This window comes from Cervus elaphus, chromosome 5 (assembly GCF_910594005.1).
Source record: "Cervus elaphus chromosome 5, mCerEla1.1, whole genome shotgun sequence".
In the NCBI taxonomy this organism is placed as follows: domain Eukaryota; kingdom Metazoa; phylum Chordata; class Mammalia; order Artiodactyla; family Cervidae; genus Cervus; species Cervus elaphus.
Genome location: NC_057819.1, coordinates 84,279,943 through 84,298,460, shown reverse-complemented (window position 1 = coordinate 84,298,460; position 18,518 = coordinate 84,279,943). Strand labels below are relative to the sequence as shown.

Sequence of the window (18,518 nt, the reverse complement as noted above, 5' to 3'; positions counted from 1 at the left end):
GAACTGCCATATGACCCAGCAATCCCACTCCTGGGCATACACACCGAGGAAACCAGATCTGAAAGAGACACGTGCACCCCAATGTTCATCGCAGCACTGTTTATAATAGCCAGGACATGGAAGCAACCTAGATGCCCATCAGCAGACGAATGGATAAGGAAGCTGTGGTACATATACACCATGGAATATTACTCAGCCATTAAAAAGAATTCATTTGAATCAGTTCTAATGAGATGGATGAAACTGGAGCCTATTACAGAGTGAAGTAAGCCAGAAAGATAAAGAACATTACAGCATACTAACACATATATATGGAATTTAGAAAGATGGTAATGATAACCCTATATGCAAAGCAGAAAAAGAGACACAGATGTACAGAACAGACTTTTGGACTCTGTGGGAGAAGGCGAGGGTGGGATGTTTCGAGAGAACAGCATCGAAACATGTATATTATCTATAGTGAAACTGATCAGCAGCCCAGGTTGGATGCATGAGACAAGTGCTCGGGCCTGGTGCACTGGGAAGACTCAGAGGGACTGGGTAGAGAGGGAGGTGGGAGGGGGGATCGGGATGGGGAATACATGTAAATCCATGGCTGATTCATGTCAATGTATGACAAAAACCACTACAATACTGTAAAGTAATTAGCCTCCAACTAATAAAAATAAATGAAAAAAAAAAAGAAAATCCACTACAACGAAACTACTGCTCTGAAGGAAAAAAATTAAAATTATATTCAGAACTTAATTCCACCACTTCCCTTGAGGTAGTCTGCTGACTATGCTCTGTGCCAACAGAAGTTGAGTCAATCAACCTTACAAGTCCCCAGGGTGATAAATTTACTTTTAAAACTTTCAACCTGCCATGAAAGCAAAAGTAAAATATAAAGGTTTTAAATAGCTTGTTCTCACCAAAGAACAAGATAAACACAGGAAAAGCACTTTAGAATTTTTCAAAAAAACAAAGCTTTTTAAAAACTTTATTAATTATCCAAAGGTTTAACTTCTAGTGATATTCAGGCATGGCTTTTTTTTCTGAAGAAAATACAATGATATGAGTACTGGAAGAAAAGGCTATCAACCAGACTTACTGAAAATTTTGTGCTTTTTAAATGATTCCTCCCCAAAACCCAAAATATTCTTTTAAGAAGTACGGGAAATTTTTTTAAAATTAAAAATACCTCAGCAGTTCATCCATTTATTTTATGTCTTAATTTTTGTTTTTCAGGAGGGATGGAAACAAAGTTTGGTTATCTCATTTTTCTCTGTGCAAGGCAAATTATAAGTTGTCAATGTAGGTGGAATAATTAGGCTTAAACTAGATTTTAATTTTTGATTTCAAGGTTTACTTACAATCTGCTTTAATACTTTTGGCCAAACTATCTTAAAAGAAAGAAAAAAAAAGAAGCTGGAAAAAAGTTTTCTGAGTAGGAAAAAACGGTTTCAGTAATGAGGATAAACTTATTCTAGACATTCAGAGGTGACTAGGTTTTTCTTCCATATCTGTGATTTGGCCTAAATGTTTCCAACAATTCCAACAGCAAGCTGCTGGACTCCTAAAGAGTTTAAGCCCTTTAAGTTTCTATACACAGTCACTTCCCCTGGGTAACCACGTATTATTATCAGGGTTAGATCCAGGTGGGTTTCTATATCAGATGCTATATTATACAACTCCACTGCATTCTGACTTCAGACTATTCCTGGATCTGGTTTCCCATAGCTTAAAATAAAGTCTCAAATCCTTAAAATGCCACACAGGGCTCTAAATGATTTGGCTCTCTGAGTAAGTCTCCCAGCCTCTATTCACATGCCGTTCTCCCCAAATCACGCTCTACCTCCACTTCTTTCAATTCCTGGGAATTTCCCACCTGAGGGCCTTAGCATATGCTGTTCTATCTGCTGAGAATACTCTTATCCATTCTGCTGAACTACATAACTCCTAGCCTTCTTTCCTATGTCAGATTAAATATCACTTTCTCAGGAAGTCTTTCTTTTACCCCCACAGACTAGGTCAGGATCCTGTTATACATTCTCATAGTTCCTGTGACTTTTTTCTTACAGCCTTCATCACAACTGTAATTAAGTGTTTCTTTATTATTTTAATTTCAGCATTCCTCACTAAACTGTAAGTTCCATGAGACAAGGGGCTATAATCTGTGAGTGTATCACCGCGTCACCAGTCTATAAAGTACCTGATACTCTAGCCAGATATTAAAAAAATAACTGTTTCACTATTCTGAATAGTCTTAATAATTTGAATAGTTTTATAAACTGGCTTTGATGAGGCCATTCCATTTTATCAAATGTATGTATTTTTCAACGTAGACAAGATTCAAATCTCCTTTCTCTGGCTCCTCCACCTACTTGACCCAAATAAGCCAAAGTAAATGGATATCTAGCTGGGAGGTGAAAGGTGTTACTCAACTTCACCTTCCCTAAGCATCAGAACACCCAGATTCTATCCAACCAAAACATCCTGCTACACATTCAAGTCCTTTACTAAATTACAGACATCATTAAAAATGGCATCTTGTTCATTTTTGCACTGACTATACTTAGTACAAATTGTGACAGTTTGTTAGTAAATGAATAAGTGAATGCTGAAACACTCAAGATCATTAACACAATGATGAAAGTGACTCAAAAGGAATATATGAACCTACTCAAAATTATTAGGAAAAATTTTTGTTTCTGAAATCAAGTTTGTCTTGATATCCCTTGCATTCCTGCCTTCATTCATCTACTTGGGAATATTCACACTGCTGCCAAAGCAACAAGAATAATGAAGGAACAACATCAATCTATTTAAAAAGAAATATCAGACTAAAGAATTCTAATACTGCCATCGTCTCAATATTTTGACACTTGAAAGCACTGGTTTACTGTGTATTCAATTTCATTAATGCCGTTATCCTTCAGGGCAAGCAATGGATAACAGCCCTTTTCTGAGGTTTATAAAACTGCCAAGAATGCATGGAAGCTTATAAATTTATGTGTTTTGTTAATTTAACAAAATTAAAATAGATGCTGGTATTTTTCAATCATTAATGTAATTTTTCAAAATTGATTAAAAAATAAAATACTTAAATAATTCAGTTCAGTTACCTTCAGGACTAAAGTTTCCTAAATGAAAAAAGGAATTCATAATGATTATCATATGCCAATACTAAGATCACTATCTGAATTTTAAATAGTCTTCAAATGAAATCTAGCTTGTTAGCTCAACATACTATATTACTAAAGCAAAATAATACACAAATATAAAATTTATTATCTCAGTTATTCTCATCATTGTTCTGATACTGCTTTTCTGATACTGCATATTATCATCAAATTTTATTAAACCTACTGTAGAAATCTAAGGTACAAACTTGAACATTTATAAAGCATAAAATTTTTTAGGTACATGCCATGGCTTCATGAATTTTTCTTCATAGGAAAAAGGCACAATACCCATGAAGGGAGAATATTTTTTACACTATTAAACTGTGTTATGGATAAAAATGTAAATAAATGCAAATAAAATGGAACTTTAAAATCTAAATACTGTACCTTATAACATCTCACAAATTATGACCATGCCACCAATCTGAGATGTGGATGCCTGAATTATAAAGTTGAAGGCTGTTGTAAGTTTTTAGATCATACTAATTGGCCAAAGGATTTGCTTTAGATACCCACTAAAAGAGCAGTGCTGTTATACTGTGACTTAATTGCATTAAAAGAAAACAACTTTTCTTTCAGTTATGTTTTTCCACCACCATCTAATCATATAAAGGCCTTGGTTCCCTCTCCTGCCCCTCAAATACTTCGCTTTAGTGCACAGAAAGTTTTCTTTCCAGCTATTACACGATTAAGTATGTCCTTATAGAATGATCAGAAGCATCTGGGAAAGGTGGAAGTGAAAAAAATCCTCACTGGGAAAGTTAGCTTAATGCGTGCCCTTCAGAGTGGCCCATTATCAACATTTCATAGTGGGTTTCTTTATTTTCAGGTCCCCAAGGTACGTGCCATAAATTATGACTTGAACTAAACAAGTCACACTTGGCTCCAAAATGAAATTTTCCTACCTCTACTTTCTAGTCCCCAAGGTGGGAAGAGGAAATCCTGGTCACAGCCAAAGAAGTCATATTTTTGGCTCCAACATACATTTTCCTGCTTCTCTAAAAGCCAAACTCTGCAATTGAGACTACAAGAGTCTTAAGTTAGTATTTTAAACTATATTTTAATTTTTACTTCCATAATCTGTCTCAAATTTAAGAAAAAAAATTTTAGTATCATAAAATTAATGTCGTTGCCTTCTTTTTCCCACTCAGGTCACCTTTGTAATTTAGACACTAACCTTAACTCTTTAAAATATGAATTCAAATTCAAATGAAACAATAGAGAAAATAAGGCAGAAATAGACTGTTTCATTTCCATAATATAAAATATTTCAGATGTTCATTTATAAATAATTTCTACTTATTTTGCATGGTAGATTAAGTATTAATGTAAAAGAAAACTGAAAAGTCCTAATTTATGGTCCAGATATGCAGATGACACCACCCTATGGCAGAAAGTGAAAAAGAACTAAAGAGCCTCTTGATGAAAGTGAAAAAGGAGAGTGAAAAAGTTAGCTTAAAGCTCAACATTCAGAACATCCCAGCACTTCATGGCAAACAGATGGGGAAACAGTGGAAACAGTGGCTGACTTTATTTTTGGGGGCTCCAAAATCACTGCAGATAGTGATTGCAGCCATGAAATTAAAAGACGCTTACTCCATGGAAGGAAAGTTATGACCAACCTAGACAGCATGTTAAAAAGCAGAGACGTTACTTTGCCAACAAAGGTCCATCTAGTCAAGGCTATGGTTTTTCCAGTGGTTGTTGTATGGATGTGAGAATTGGACTGTGAAGAAAGCTGAGCGCCGAAGAATTGATGCTTTTGAACTATGGTGTTGGAGAAGACTCTTGACAGTCCCTTGGACTGCAAGGAAATACAACCTGTCCACCCTACAGGAGATCAGTCCTGGGTGTTCATTGGAAGGACTGATGCTGAAGCTGAAACTCCAGTACTTTGGCCACCTCATGCGAAGAGTTGACTCACTGGAAAAGACCCTGATGCTGGGAGGGATTGGGGGCAGGAGGAGATGGGGATGACAGAGGATGAGATGGCTGGATGGCATCACCAACTCAATGGGCATGAGTTTGAGTAAACTCAGGGAGTTGGTGAGGGACAGGGAGGCCTGGCGTGCTGCGATTCATGGGGTTGCAAAGAGTTGGACCCAATTGAGCAACTGAACTGAACTGAACTGATGGTCCAATAATTTGAAGTATTGCTTTAGGTTTGGAAGAACCATTTACAGAAATCATTTAATTCATCATTTCATTTTATAGAAAATAAGAATATGGCAGACAGAGCCTGGGGTAATTCCCAGAGAGTATAACCCTCTGACCTTGAGTGTGAGCAGAACCTGTGACTTGCTTCTGGCCAAAAGAATACGGCAAGAGTGATGGGGAAGTCATCCCTTGATTAGACCATGTTATAAGGTAAAGGTGTGTAAGTTATTCCTCTTATGTTGTTATGTGATTCCATCTTAAGAGGCTGGAGCTAGACAGTATCTCGTCGGCCTTGAAGAAGTAACCTGACATGCTGTGAGTGGGCTTGTAAGGCGACCACACAACAAGGAATCCCAAGCAGCCTGCAGGGCATGAGAGCAGCTCTTGGCTGGGCCAGTCCTACCACTACCCCATAAGCAGACAAATTCTGCCAACATCGTAAAGGAGCTTGGAAGAAGATCCCAAGATCCAGATGAGAAAGCAGCCCAGCTGGCACACTGTTTGGTGTTCTGTGGAACCATGAGCAGAGGACCCAGCCAAGCCATGCCCAGATTCCTGACCATGGAAACTGTGACATAAGAAATGTGTGCTGTTTTAAGTCACTATGTTTGTGGTAACTTGTAACAGGGCAATGAAACACTAATACAAATAGAGCCACTATAATCAATATACCCTCTCTATTAACATACTCTACTATGTATTAGATAGGGTGTAAAATACTATTGGAATTGAGTACTCCCTTCATAACACCTTTAATGATTCATGATTGTAACAACACACTGTACTGCCTTATTATGATATATATGAATGTCTACTACTGTCCTACTCATCATCTAATAATGATCACTATCATTATCATGCCTTAATTAAAGAGTCTAGGAATGAAGGACTGTTTTTCTTTCTTTAATGTTAAGTAAAATAAACAACAAAACCAAATACTATTTTGATAACTTATTTAAAATGTATTTAAATTTAGTTTTGGGCTTCCCTGGTAGCTCGGTTGGTAAAGAATCTGTCTGCAATGCAGGAGACCCTGGTTCGATATCTGGATCAGGAAGATCCCTTGGAGAAGGGATAGGGTACCTACTCAGTATTCCTGGGCTTCCCTAGTGGCTCAGATGGTAAAGAATCTGCCTGTAGTGCAGGAGATCTGGGTTCGATCCCTGTGTCAGAAAGATCCCCTGGAGGAGGGCGTGGCAACCTATTCCAGTATTCTTGCCTGGAGAATCCCAAGTACAAAGGAGCCTGGAGGGTTACAGTCCATGGGGTTGCAAAGAGGTGGACACAACTGAGTGACTAAGAACACACAAATTTAGTTTTAATTAATTTTACTTTTATATTTAATAGTTATAATAAATACATTTAAATATAAAAGTACATATTTAAGACTTAAACTAAATATAAATATATTAAACAATAAACATCTGAAACAGGAGGAAAGAGGGCAGGGCACAACCTTTGCAAGAATGACATAGCCTGAGGGCCCAACATAAAATGATGATTAAAACCAACTATCTCCAAGATGGCAGACAAGTCAATTTCAACTAGACCGTGATCCTTAGTATATGCTCAATGTAACACATCAGCAAGCGAAATGACATACCCAGAGGCGCCATGACAGTTCCAAGGCTGACCATCAAAGACCAAAAAAGCGAGCAGTGGGCCAATTCCTGGAAATCCCCGTTTCTTCCCATAAATGACTGGAATAATCCTCCCATTCATTAGCCTACGCAATTATCCAGCTCATGAAAGCTAACCACACCACGTTTCAAGGTCACAGTCACCCTCTGCAATGGCCTCACACTCTGTCTGTGGAGTATTTCTCTCTGAATTAATCCACTTCTTAACTATCACTTTGTCTCTCACTGAATTCTTTCTGCAATGAGACATCAAGAACCTGAGATTCATCAGGTCCTGAAACCAGGTCTGTGAACTCACTTGGAAGAGTGTGGGTCTTGGCCGGGTTCAAATCTCAGCCATGTGGATTAGAGTACCAAACTGGGTTTTAGCTTGGTTTGAGTCCCAGCTTTGTGGGTTCAAGTCCCAAGCAGGGTTTTGGATGGGATCGAGTCCTGGCACATGGGTTAAAGTCCCAGCCTGAGGTAAATGGTTTTATATCTAATCCTTAATTAAACTAATTTACTGAACACTCACTATATTCCAAGGCAATATTTATGTGTGGAGACAAAGATAGTTAAGAAATTGTCCTTATCTTTGAGGTCCACCATCAAACAGACTATAAATTATATTTATCAACACTAAAATATAATGGAGAAGGAAATGACTATCACTCCAGTATTCTGGCCTAGAGAATTCCAGGGACAGAGCAGCCTGGTGGGCTATAGTCCATGGGGTTGCAAATAATCAGACACAACTGAGTGACTAACACACATACAAAATACACTATAATGAAGGCAGTGTAAATATGTGTTTTCAGTTCAGTTCAGTTCAGAAGCTCAGTTGTGTCCCACACTTTGCAACCCCATGGACTGTAGCACACCAGGCTTCCCTGTCCATCACCAACTCCTGGAGCTTGCTCAAACTCATGTCCAACATCTCATCCTTTGTTATCCCCTTCTTTTCCTGCCTTCAATCTTTCCCAGCATCAGAGTCTTTTCCAATGAGTCAGTTGTTTACATCAGGTGGCCAAAGGATTGGAGTTTCAGCTTCAGCATCAGTCCTACCAATGAATATTCAGGACTGATTTCCTTGAGGACTGACTGGTTGGATCTCCTGACAGTCCAAGGGACTCTCAAGAGTTTTCTCCAACACCACAGTTCACAAGCATCAATTCTTCAGCACGCAGCTTTCTTTATGGTCCAACTCTCACATCCATATACGACTACTGGAAAAACCATAGCTTTGACTAGATGGACCTTTGTCCACAAAGTAATGCCTCTGCTGTTCATAATCCAGGGATATAACCCAGGTATCCCATATTGCAGGCGGATTCTTTACCATCTGAGCCACCAGGGAAGTCCAAGAATATTGGAGTGGGTAGCCTCTCCCTTCTCCAGGGGAACTTCTCAACCCAGCAATCGAACTGGGGTCTCCTGCATTGCAGGCAGATTCTTTATCAGTTGAGCTACCAGGGAAGCCCTAAGTATGTGCTTTAGGAAGTATAAATAAAAATAGTGGTAAAACTTACTATGCGGGTAAATATAAAAGCAAATATTATTGAATTTTTATAACTTTTTAAAAGAAAAATACATTAAAGAATAATTATAAATTAAACTAATGGCATACACTATATAAAGGTGTAATCTACGTAACAGAGAAAGGGAGAGACAGAGATTAAGATGTTACTTCTAACCCCTAGGGTAACAGTAAGAAAATAACTAAAAAATATATACAAAAGGAGAGAAGGGAATCAAAATACTACACAACAAATAAAAAAAAAAAAGGCTAAACAAAAAGGAATTGAGGAAAAGGCACATAAGACAGGCAGAAAACAGTTAAATGGTAAAACTAAGCCCTTCCTTAACAATGATTACTTTAACTGGATTAAACTCTCCAATAGAAAGGCAGAGATGGCAGAATGAATTAAAAAACATAATCCAATAATATGATGTCTACAAGAGACTCATTTTAGATATAAGGAAGCTGCTGCTGCTAAGTTGCTTCAGTCGTGTCCGACTCTGTGCGACCCCATAGATGGCAGCCCACCAAGCTCCCCCGTCCCTGGGATTCTCCAGGCAAGAACACTGGAGTGGGTTGCCATTTCCTTCTCCAATGCATGAAAGTGAAAAGAAAGTGAAGTCGCTCAGTCATCTGACTCTTAGCGACCCCATGGACTGCAGCCTACAAGGCTCCTCCATCCATGGGATTTGCCAGGCAAGAGTACTGGAGTAGGTTGCCATTGCCTTCTCCATAAGGAAGCTAGATCCATCTTATAACATATATAAAAATTTACTCAAAATAGATCAAATATTTAAATTTAAGAGCTAAAACTATGAAACTCTTTGAAAAAAACATAAAGGGCAAAGCTTCATGACCATGGATTTGGCAACAGCTTACTAAATATGACACCAAAAGCACAGGCAAAAACAGCAAAACATAATGTGGACTCTATTAAAATTTCAAACTTCTGTATTTTTTATATCCTAATTGACTCACTGGAAAAGACCCTGATCCTGGGAAAGATTGAAGGCAGGAGAAGAAGGTGATGACAGGATATCTTATACCCTGCCTGCACTGCAGGCAGATTCTTTACTATCTGAGCCACCAGGGAAGCCATAAACATGCTTTAATTATTATTATTATTATTATTATTTTTAAAGGCCAAGGCTCCTTTTTGGAATCTTTATTCTTAGCCCTTTATCATATGTAGTGGAAAATATCCCCCCACCACCACTATTGACTTAGGGCTTGGGCATGTGACATGCTTTAGGTAGCATGTTAGCTAATGTGACAGAGGCAGGTGTTTGATAATTGCTTAGACAGTCAAGCTGGCCTCCTACACCTCTGCCATTGCAATGATAACATGTTGTGGCTGGTCTGTTGGTTCACAAAGGATGAGATACATGTACAGCAGAGCTGATCCAGTTGAATTCAACCTCTGCTGGTCAAACCATAGCAAGGTGACTAAGTCCAGCTGAAATCATCTATTGCCCACCCCACCCTCAGAGATGTTGACCCACAGTGAATGACCAGTGTTTCAAGCCCCTGAATTTTAGAATTGTTTGTTAGGAAGAACTGACCCAGAAATATGGCATCAAGAAATACACTTTCCCTTACAAGTCTTTCCAGTAAAGACTTTTCCTCTTCATCTGTCCCTTGATCCTGCAGCTTAGACTATTCCTGGGTCCACCTACTTGCCCCCTTTAGGAACCACTAGGGAAACTCCTTAAGAATCACCTTCCTCCTCTCTGTGCAGACCTCACTGAAGCTTCTGTGATTTTGCTGTTTTATATAACTAGAGCCACTGGATTTCAAATAAGCACAAATGACAAGCAGGACCACGACTGAGGAATGTCAGAGCATGTCACAGGTATCTTTTTTTGTTGTTTTTTTTTTATTTTTAAATGACAGACTGAGATGTTGCCTGGGAAGAACTTATCCTGAGGAAAGAAAGCATTATGAAGCCCAAGACTGGTGCAATAAACAACACCCAGAATCACAGCTGTTGTGAAAGAGTATAGAGAAAACAGAAGGTAAATGTATTTTTTTTCTTTACAAGTAAACACTATTTAATTTTAAAGATTTTTTCAAAGAATAACAAAATAAACAATTATATTCTCACTATATTTTCTTTCAGCTTGTTTTTTAGTAAAACAAACATTATAGGAAAAGCTAAAGTCACTGTGAACAGGAAAAGTCCCTTATAACTAGTTAAGCTAGTTAGTAGTTAATATTAACTAGTTAATAAAGTCCCTGATAACTACCTCCAAAATCATTCCTTTCTCTTCTCATACATAATCACTATTATGAGTTTGATGGAATCCTTTCAGGGCTTGTTACTTTGTGAGTGTGATATTTAATAGAACCCAGTTATTAGCCATAAAGCTATCTCCTTTTCCCGCTCTCAAGGACTCATATACAGGTCTGAAAGTGAAAGATGATACAAGCAAAAGGTGAAAGTGCTAGTTTCAGGGAAAAAAATTATATTTAAGACATGGGAAGAACGCGTGGTAGAAAGTGTGGGATTCTCTCTGCTTAAACAAAGCAGCATCTATACAGTAATAAAGTACTGTAAATATACTCAAGATAAAATGTTAAGACATTCAGAAAAGACAGTACCACTGCTAAGAGCAGAGCCATCAACAGCACTCAGCTTCAGTGGAATGAGCATTAATGCCACTAAGGGTGAGCCCAACAGTGTTCTTGAGTAGATGTCTACTGTTTCATCATAGTACTAGTCAGAGGCAGCATTAGCTATTTTAGAAAAGGAGCCCTAATGAACGTCATCAAAACTCTCAGTACTAACACTGGTGGCTGGAGAAAGGCAATGGAAGCCAACAAAGTAACTGAAGACTGAAAGGATTAAATATCCCTTGAGAAAAAAATAAATAAATGAATAAATATCCCTTGAGGACTTTCAGAAATATTGAGGAGGACCAGAGGTTAGGAGAGTGTAGGAGCTAACTTGAGAAATATTAACATTGTTAATACTATATAATTACAAATGTCTAGTAAAATATTAACAATGAAAAAGATAATTACCGAGGGAAAGAATTCTTGCTTTAATATGAGCTCCTAACAGGTTGCATCCTGAAAGGGATACAGATTATACTCAAGAGTCAGAAAACCTTAAGTCTTGGTCTCAGATTCCTAGCACCTTCAAATTCCTGTAGGAATAAAAGAAAATTCTTCCCAATAAAGATAACATCACCCTAGGCTTCAAATTATTACTACAAATAATTTTCAAAAATTTTTAGTAAACAATCAGTGACAGTGAAACAAAACTCCTATTTCTGGCCAAGGCAGAATAACTTGTTTTAGGAATATTCCTCCCACTGTAAGTAACTGTAAATTGGACAAACTAAATAAAGCAACTGCTTTCAGGGGGGGCAGACAGAGGGCAGCATAAGACTGTAATCTCAGAGACAAGGGAAATCCAATAGGTGAACTCCATGACTCTCAGTGCTCCTCCAGGTATAACTTTTCAACAATAGCACAAAACACAGAAGTACAAGCAGAGTACGGTGGTCCTGCTGAGCTGAAGTGGAAGACAGCAGAACTTGTAGCAGCAAAAATCACTGAAATCTGCAGGGCAAGACATGGCATTGGAGAGAAGGAAGATCGAATAAGGGCCCTAGAATTCCCTAGGGGGGTTCTCTGTCAGTCTGTGGCTCAGAGTCAGATAAAACACAGATTGCTGGGCTCTGTCTCCAGAGTTTCTGATTCAGGAGGACTGGGTGGAGCCTGCAAATATGTAGTTCTACTACTTGATGCTGATGATGCTGACGACACAGGTGGTACTGATGCTCCTGATCCAGTCCCATACTTTGAAAATCATTCTTTTTAAGTAAAAGACAGTGCAGGTTAAAAATAAAATAAACCATATCTACTAAACCTTTCTCACTCATTCTGAATCACTACAGCATTAACATAGAATGTCTGAGGATAAAAGAAAAATGTACAGTTAACTTTACACAAAACGAACAACTTCTGTGATAAATACAACTTCTAAGGCATTGATGGCCTACCTGAAGATCTTTCACATTGGGAAAAGGAATTCCTATTGTTACGACAGCACGGGCATTATCATCTGAGAAATCCAGACCCTCACTCACTTTACCACGACAAACTGCCACCAGGAGGGCTCCATCTTAAGCAACAGAAAATCAACATTTTTAAAAGCATAATCAAGATTCCCAGAAAATGTCTTATTCTTATCATTTTGAAAAGATCTGATTATTAACTATAATATCAAATTAAAAAGAATCAAAATTAAAAACTACTATAAGATAAAGTTTTTAAAGCTCAATGTCTTCAAATAAAACAAAATTACATGTTGACACAACATGGTAGGACCAATTTACAAACTGTGTATCTCCCAGTTAAACTATATAGAAAAACCATGTCAGAGTAATAACCTACATGTGAACTGAGCAATTGTGAATCAACTGTTCTATCTTTAAAATACTGAATTTGACATCACTACCTTTACCACCAGAATGTAAAGTTATCAGAAGGATTTAAAGGACTCTGTATCATACTGGATCAATATTATACTGAAAAGTATTTAAAACATACACACAATACTCTGTGTATAATCTTATCATACAAGGATATTGACAATTATGTTATAGCATCTTTGTGATGTGGCACTGTTCCTAAGTTATTATTATTAGCCCTTTCTATGAAACGTTCTATGGGCATTTTCTAACTTTGAAATTTAGCCTTCAGTTATGTTTACCTTATGCAATTAAGTATAAGCACAAAGTATATTTTTGCATGAAAATGTAACCTCCTTCCGCTAGTAAGGAAGATATTAATGCATACCCTACCATCTTCTTTGATAAAACATTTTAGGTAGTGTAAGGAAGTTTATAGGATAATACCTGAAGGCATCCCATTTCTTAAAACTGAACTGGTATCTTCAAGTAAAAGTACTCATAGGAGAACAACTCCAAACAGAAGAATGTCTTTAACCTAATTTCCTTTTCACTCAGGATTATAGAAATAATTTTTGAAAAAAGGCAATACAAATACAATTCTAACAGCACCAACTTCTCACTTTATGGTAAAAAACTGTTTCACTTCAAATAATTTCCAATTACCTTTTTCTCCTTTGTACTTGATTGCATCGTAGTACACCTGCAGTAATTCATCAAAATCAATTTTTTCTCCTCCCTGTGGTTCTACAATGACTGTCTTCACCAACTCCAGATTATGCCACAAACCAGTAGAGAGCCAACGTTCTTTTAACTTTTCTAATAACTGAAAAGGGGAAAGAAAACATTGAGTTTCTTGTGTGTCCAACTGAACAAACTTATATTTACCTGTTGAAAGACAATCTGATTACGATCTGACTATGGCAAGAGTATTAACATTTCTGTGTTTTAGTCTAGAAAATGAGGAAAACAATTATACGTCATAGAGCTGTTACTGGGTAAATTCATTAACCAATTTAGAAAGCTTTGAATGAGGCCCTGCACACAGTAAGAGCTCCATGAATGTTAGCTGCGATGGCTGCTGTTACCATTATTGTTACTTCTAACACTACTGCTGCTACTGCTAATACATCTGTCATTGCTATCTTGGGGATTTCAAAAGCAGGAAAAAAATTACTTTGAAGTTCATAAATTTTAAGTTATCTCTAAATCTAAGGTAAAGTTCTTAGTATCTTTAATTAAATGAAGATTTTTAAAGATCATTTTACATAGTACATAGGCAGCCATGCTGCTTAAAAATTTGATCATCACTGATAAACTGAATTGAGTAAATATATAAACAGAACCTCAGGCAGCCAACAAGTAAAAAACATAAAAGCACAAATGGAACATTTACAAAAACAACCGTGTGACAGATTACAAAAGGACTTTCAACAAATTTCAAAGAATATCAGATTAACCACATATTCTAACAATACAAACTTAGATTTAAAGTCAGTAACATAAAGTTAGTGAGAAAAAACAATCATACAAGCCCAACACTAAAAATTATACTCTTAAAGAGCATATGGGTTATATGCCAATTATATCTCAATAAAGCTGCAAAAAGAAAATAAATAACAACAAAAGAGAACATACAGAGAAGAAAACAACAGAATTCATGACATCTTTAGATCTGAATGACTAAAAAACGCACTCACAATCCAAAACATGTGGTATGGAATAAAGGTAATAAGAAAGCAGAAGTTAGTAAAGATAAGAGCTGAAATAAATTAAAAAAAAACAAAAAAACAGCGGTAGAGATTATTATGACTTAAGTTGAACTGTTTTACTTGTTTTATGCAAAGGGTTCTATGTAATATGGGCCAATTATTACAATATAGTCAGTGAGTGAAGTGAAGGTTCTTAGTCGTGTCTAACTCTTTTCGACCCCATGGACTGTAGCCTACCAGGCTCCTCCATCCACGGGATTTTCCAGGCAAGAGTACTGAACTTGGTTGCCACTTCCTTCTCCAAGGGATCTTTCCGACCCAGGAATCGAACCCGGGTCTCCCACATTGTAGGCAGATGCTTTACCGTCTAAGCTACCAGGGAAGTCACAATATAGGCAAGCATCAAGAAATTACTTCAAGTCCTCCAGCGTACAAAAACTAATTTTTATAAGATGATTTATTTCCACAGAACTTTAATGTATCTATTTTTGGAAATAATAATAAGACAACAAAACAAATTTTTAAAAAATCACTGCTATGGTCTAAATGTTTGTATCCCTCCAAAATCATATGTTGAAATCCTAATCTCTAAAGATAAAGGTATCCAGAAGTGTGGTCTTTAAAAGTGATTTGGTCATGAGCATGGAGCTTTCACAAACGGGACAGTGCTCTTATTTTTGAGATCTCACAGAGTTCCTTTGCCCCTTCTACCACGAGGGCATAGCAAGAGAGAACTGGCTCCTCACAGGAAGAGAGTCCTCACCCAACCATGCTGGCACCCTAGTCTTCCAGCCTCCAGGGCTATGAGAAATACGATTCCATTGTTTATAAGCTACCAGGTCTGGAGTATTTTGTTCCAAAAACCAGAATACACTAAGAAAATCACTAATTGGTAAAACAATTCATTGCATATTATACATTGATCAGGGTATTCTGATCAATAAGAATAAAAATTTCCCATAACACCATGTTAACAGGTAAAAAACAACAGGGATATTATTAATTTAAAAAACTTCTTTACTTTGGCTATTAGAATTTACTTTTTGAATATACACATTCTGAATCAGTTTCTCACCATGTAAATTCTTAGTCTCTTCTAGCTGCTGTAATTCAGTTAGAAGAGCATAAAAATATCCCAAGGATGTAAAACCAGATGAAATATATCATGAATCTGCATAATTATTGACTCTTAATAGAATTAAGTTCAATTGTGCTATACTGTTTTCTGAAAACACAGATAATGTTTCATCTCTGATTCCTTGAATCCAAGAGAATAACAACTCCAGTGTTTTGAACATTCAAAATCTAGAGAAATACACAGTATTTTACAGACTGACTTCACTTTCACTTTTACTTTACTTAAGGAAGACCATTAAGTTGATGATTTCAAAATAAGATTCCATTTTAATAGATTGACATCTCTTTACGAAGGAAAATCTGAGAAATAAAAAGGAAATTGGATCAAAGTAGAAAATTTCCCCCAAAGTCCAGCAGGGATTTTTTCCCCCCATTATGCAGAACAGAATTCAGAATTAAAGATGGTAATGATAACCCTATATGCAAAGCAGAAAAAGAGACACAGATGTACAGAACAGACTTTTGGACTCTGTGGGAGAAGGCGAGGGTGGGATGTTTCGAGAGAACAGCATCGAAACATGTATATTATCTATGGTGAAACAGATCACCAGCCCAGGTTGGATGCATGAGACAAGTGCTCGGGCCTGGTGCACTGGGAAGACCCAGAGGGATTGGGTAGAGAGGGAGGTGGGAGGGGGGATCGGGATGGGAAATACATGTAAATCCATGGTTGATTCACGTGAATGTATGACAAAAACCACTACAATACTGTAAAGTAATTAGCCTCCAACTAATAAAAATAAATGAAAAAAAAAAAACAGAATATCAAAGAGTTATAAATTATTTAGAAAATATTTGTTTACAAAAGCTTAGAAAAATTTTAAAGCAGGTGTGACACGCAATATTTCAAAATTTACTAAAATGGATAACTATAAAAGACATTCTATCCACTGATTTGGGATTCTAAGAACTTCAGAAATTTATGGTCAATGGAAATGACCACAAGTTTATAAATAAATTGTGAATATCACAATTAAAAAGTACGATAAGTACTATCAATTACTTCAGAAAACTTACATAACAAACTGTCACGTTGCTGGGTCTTTAAAAAAATTATCTACAAAATAAAGCTGCTAAGCTTGTTGATATATCGAAAGGAACTTTTAAAGTTCTTTGATCCTAGTACTTCACATTTTAAAAGTTCTATTTCTGTTAGATCTCTATCAATGTAAAACGTGTAGGATTTTTTTTCAATGATTAAACAAAAGACGTCGCATCTTCACAAGTTGCAACACTTGCTACCTCATAAATGTTTATCTCTTCTCCATGGTGATGTTACATACTGCGAATGAAAGCTCTTCACTGTGAGAAAGAGAGATCAGGACTTGCATTGTTAGAAAAGAGAAATATTGTCAGGGTGATATTTGCACACTGAAGATGCTATTAACCATAAATTTTTATCTGAAATAAAATGTGATATTCACAAATCAAACAGATTAAAAAAAAATAAAGTTCTTTGATCCTATTAAATTTTGAAAACTAAATTGTCAGGGTCTAATCCTGATATGTAAGATTATAATTTGTAGAACAGGAGAGAACAAAAAGGTAGATCTGAAAAACTACTGCTAATGGAAATTTTATAACTTGAACAAAATTTTCCCCCATGGATAAATCATTCAAACTTGCCTTAATTAAAAAGAACTATTTGAAATACATAAAAATAGCTAAGAAGTGATTAACCAAATACTTTTCAAGAAACTTTTCAAGCAATCTGACATCTATTAGCCTTTCCAAAGTGCCACACTATCAATATTTACCACCAAGTCCAGACACTGGATATTATGGGCTTCCCTGGTAGCTCAGTGGGAAACAATCTGCCTGCCAATGCAGAAGATGTAAGTGTGATCCCTGGATGGGAAGGATCCCCTCAAGGAGCCCCATTCCCGTATTCTTGCCTGAAAATGTTCTAAAATTGGTGAACTTTGTAAACATAATAAAACTTACTAAATTATACACTTCAGGTGAGTAAACTGTAAGGTATGCAAAGTATATCACAGTAAAGATATTTTATTAAAACAATGACAAATAGGATACTTCCAAACCACTAAAAGCACGAACAGAGGACAAAAAAACCACATCAATAGAATAAGGTAAACAAAAGAGGAAAAGAGGTAAAAGAAACCACAAAATAAGATGGTAGAAAATAAGTCCAAATATGGCAAAGAATCAAAGAAAACACAAATTAATTCATTTATGAAAAATGAGACAATCAGTTCATTTAGAAGAAGGGAGGGGAGAAGGGAAGTAGTGGGGAGAGGAAAAAGAAAATTAACTATATGTTGTTTATCAACAGAAATACTTAAACCATCAAGATATCTTAAAAATGAAGACATGGAAAAATACATGAGGCATATATTTATCAGGTGTGTCACAGCCATAAAAAAGTAGACTTCTAAATAAAAAGCTTTAAGAGAAACATAGATATACAATACATCCATATATATAAAAATTACACCCACCAAAAAGATACAGCACTCATGAATCTTTACATACTTAAGACACAGTCTAACAATATGGAAAGAAAAAAAACTAGCAAGAAACACATTTCCCATGGGAAAAGACCCTGATGCTGGGAAAGATTGAGGGCCAGAGGAGAAGGGGATGACAGAGGATGAGATGGTTGGATAGCATCACCGACTCAATGGATATGAGTTTGGGTAAACTCCGGGAGTTGGTGATGGACAGGGAGGCCTGCGGTGCTGCAGTCCATGGGGTAGCAAAGAGCCGGACATGATTGAGCGACTGAACTGAATTGAACTGAAATGTAAGTCAATGTTTCTCTGAGTTCT

At 36.7% G+C, this 18,518-nt stretch overlaps 1 protein-coding gene across 1 annotated transcript in view; it reads right to left on the bottom strand.

The window, feature by feature from the left end:
• The window catches only part of BRIP1 (BRCA1 interacting helicase 1), a 186,596-nt gene that overhangs the window by 49,733 nt on the left and 118,345 nt on the right, over nt 1-18,518 (bottom strand). Inside the window, exons 15-16 of the mRNA XM_043902887.1 lie at nt 13,547-13,706; nt 12,470-12,591 (exon numbers count right to left, since the gene is read on the bottom strand). Coding sequence (XP_043758822.1) covers nt 12,470-12,591; nt 13,547-13,706 — 282 coding nt within the window. The remainder of the gene's footprint in view (nt 1-12,469; nt 12,592-13,546; nt 13,707-18,518) is intronic.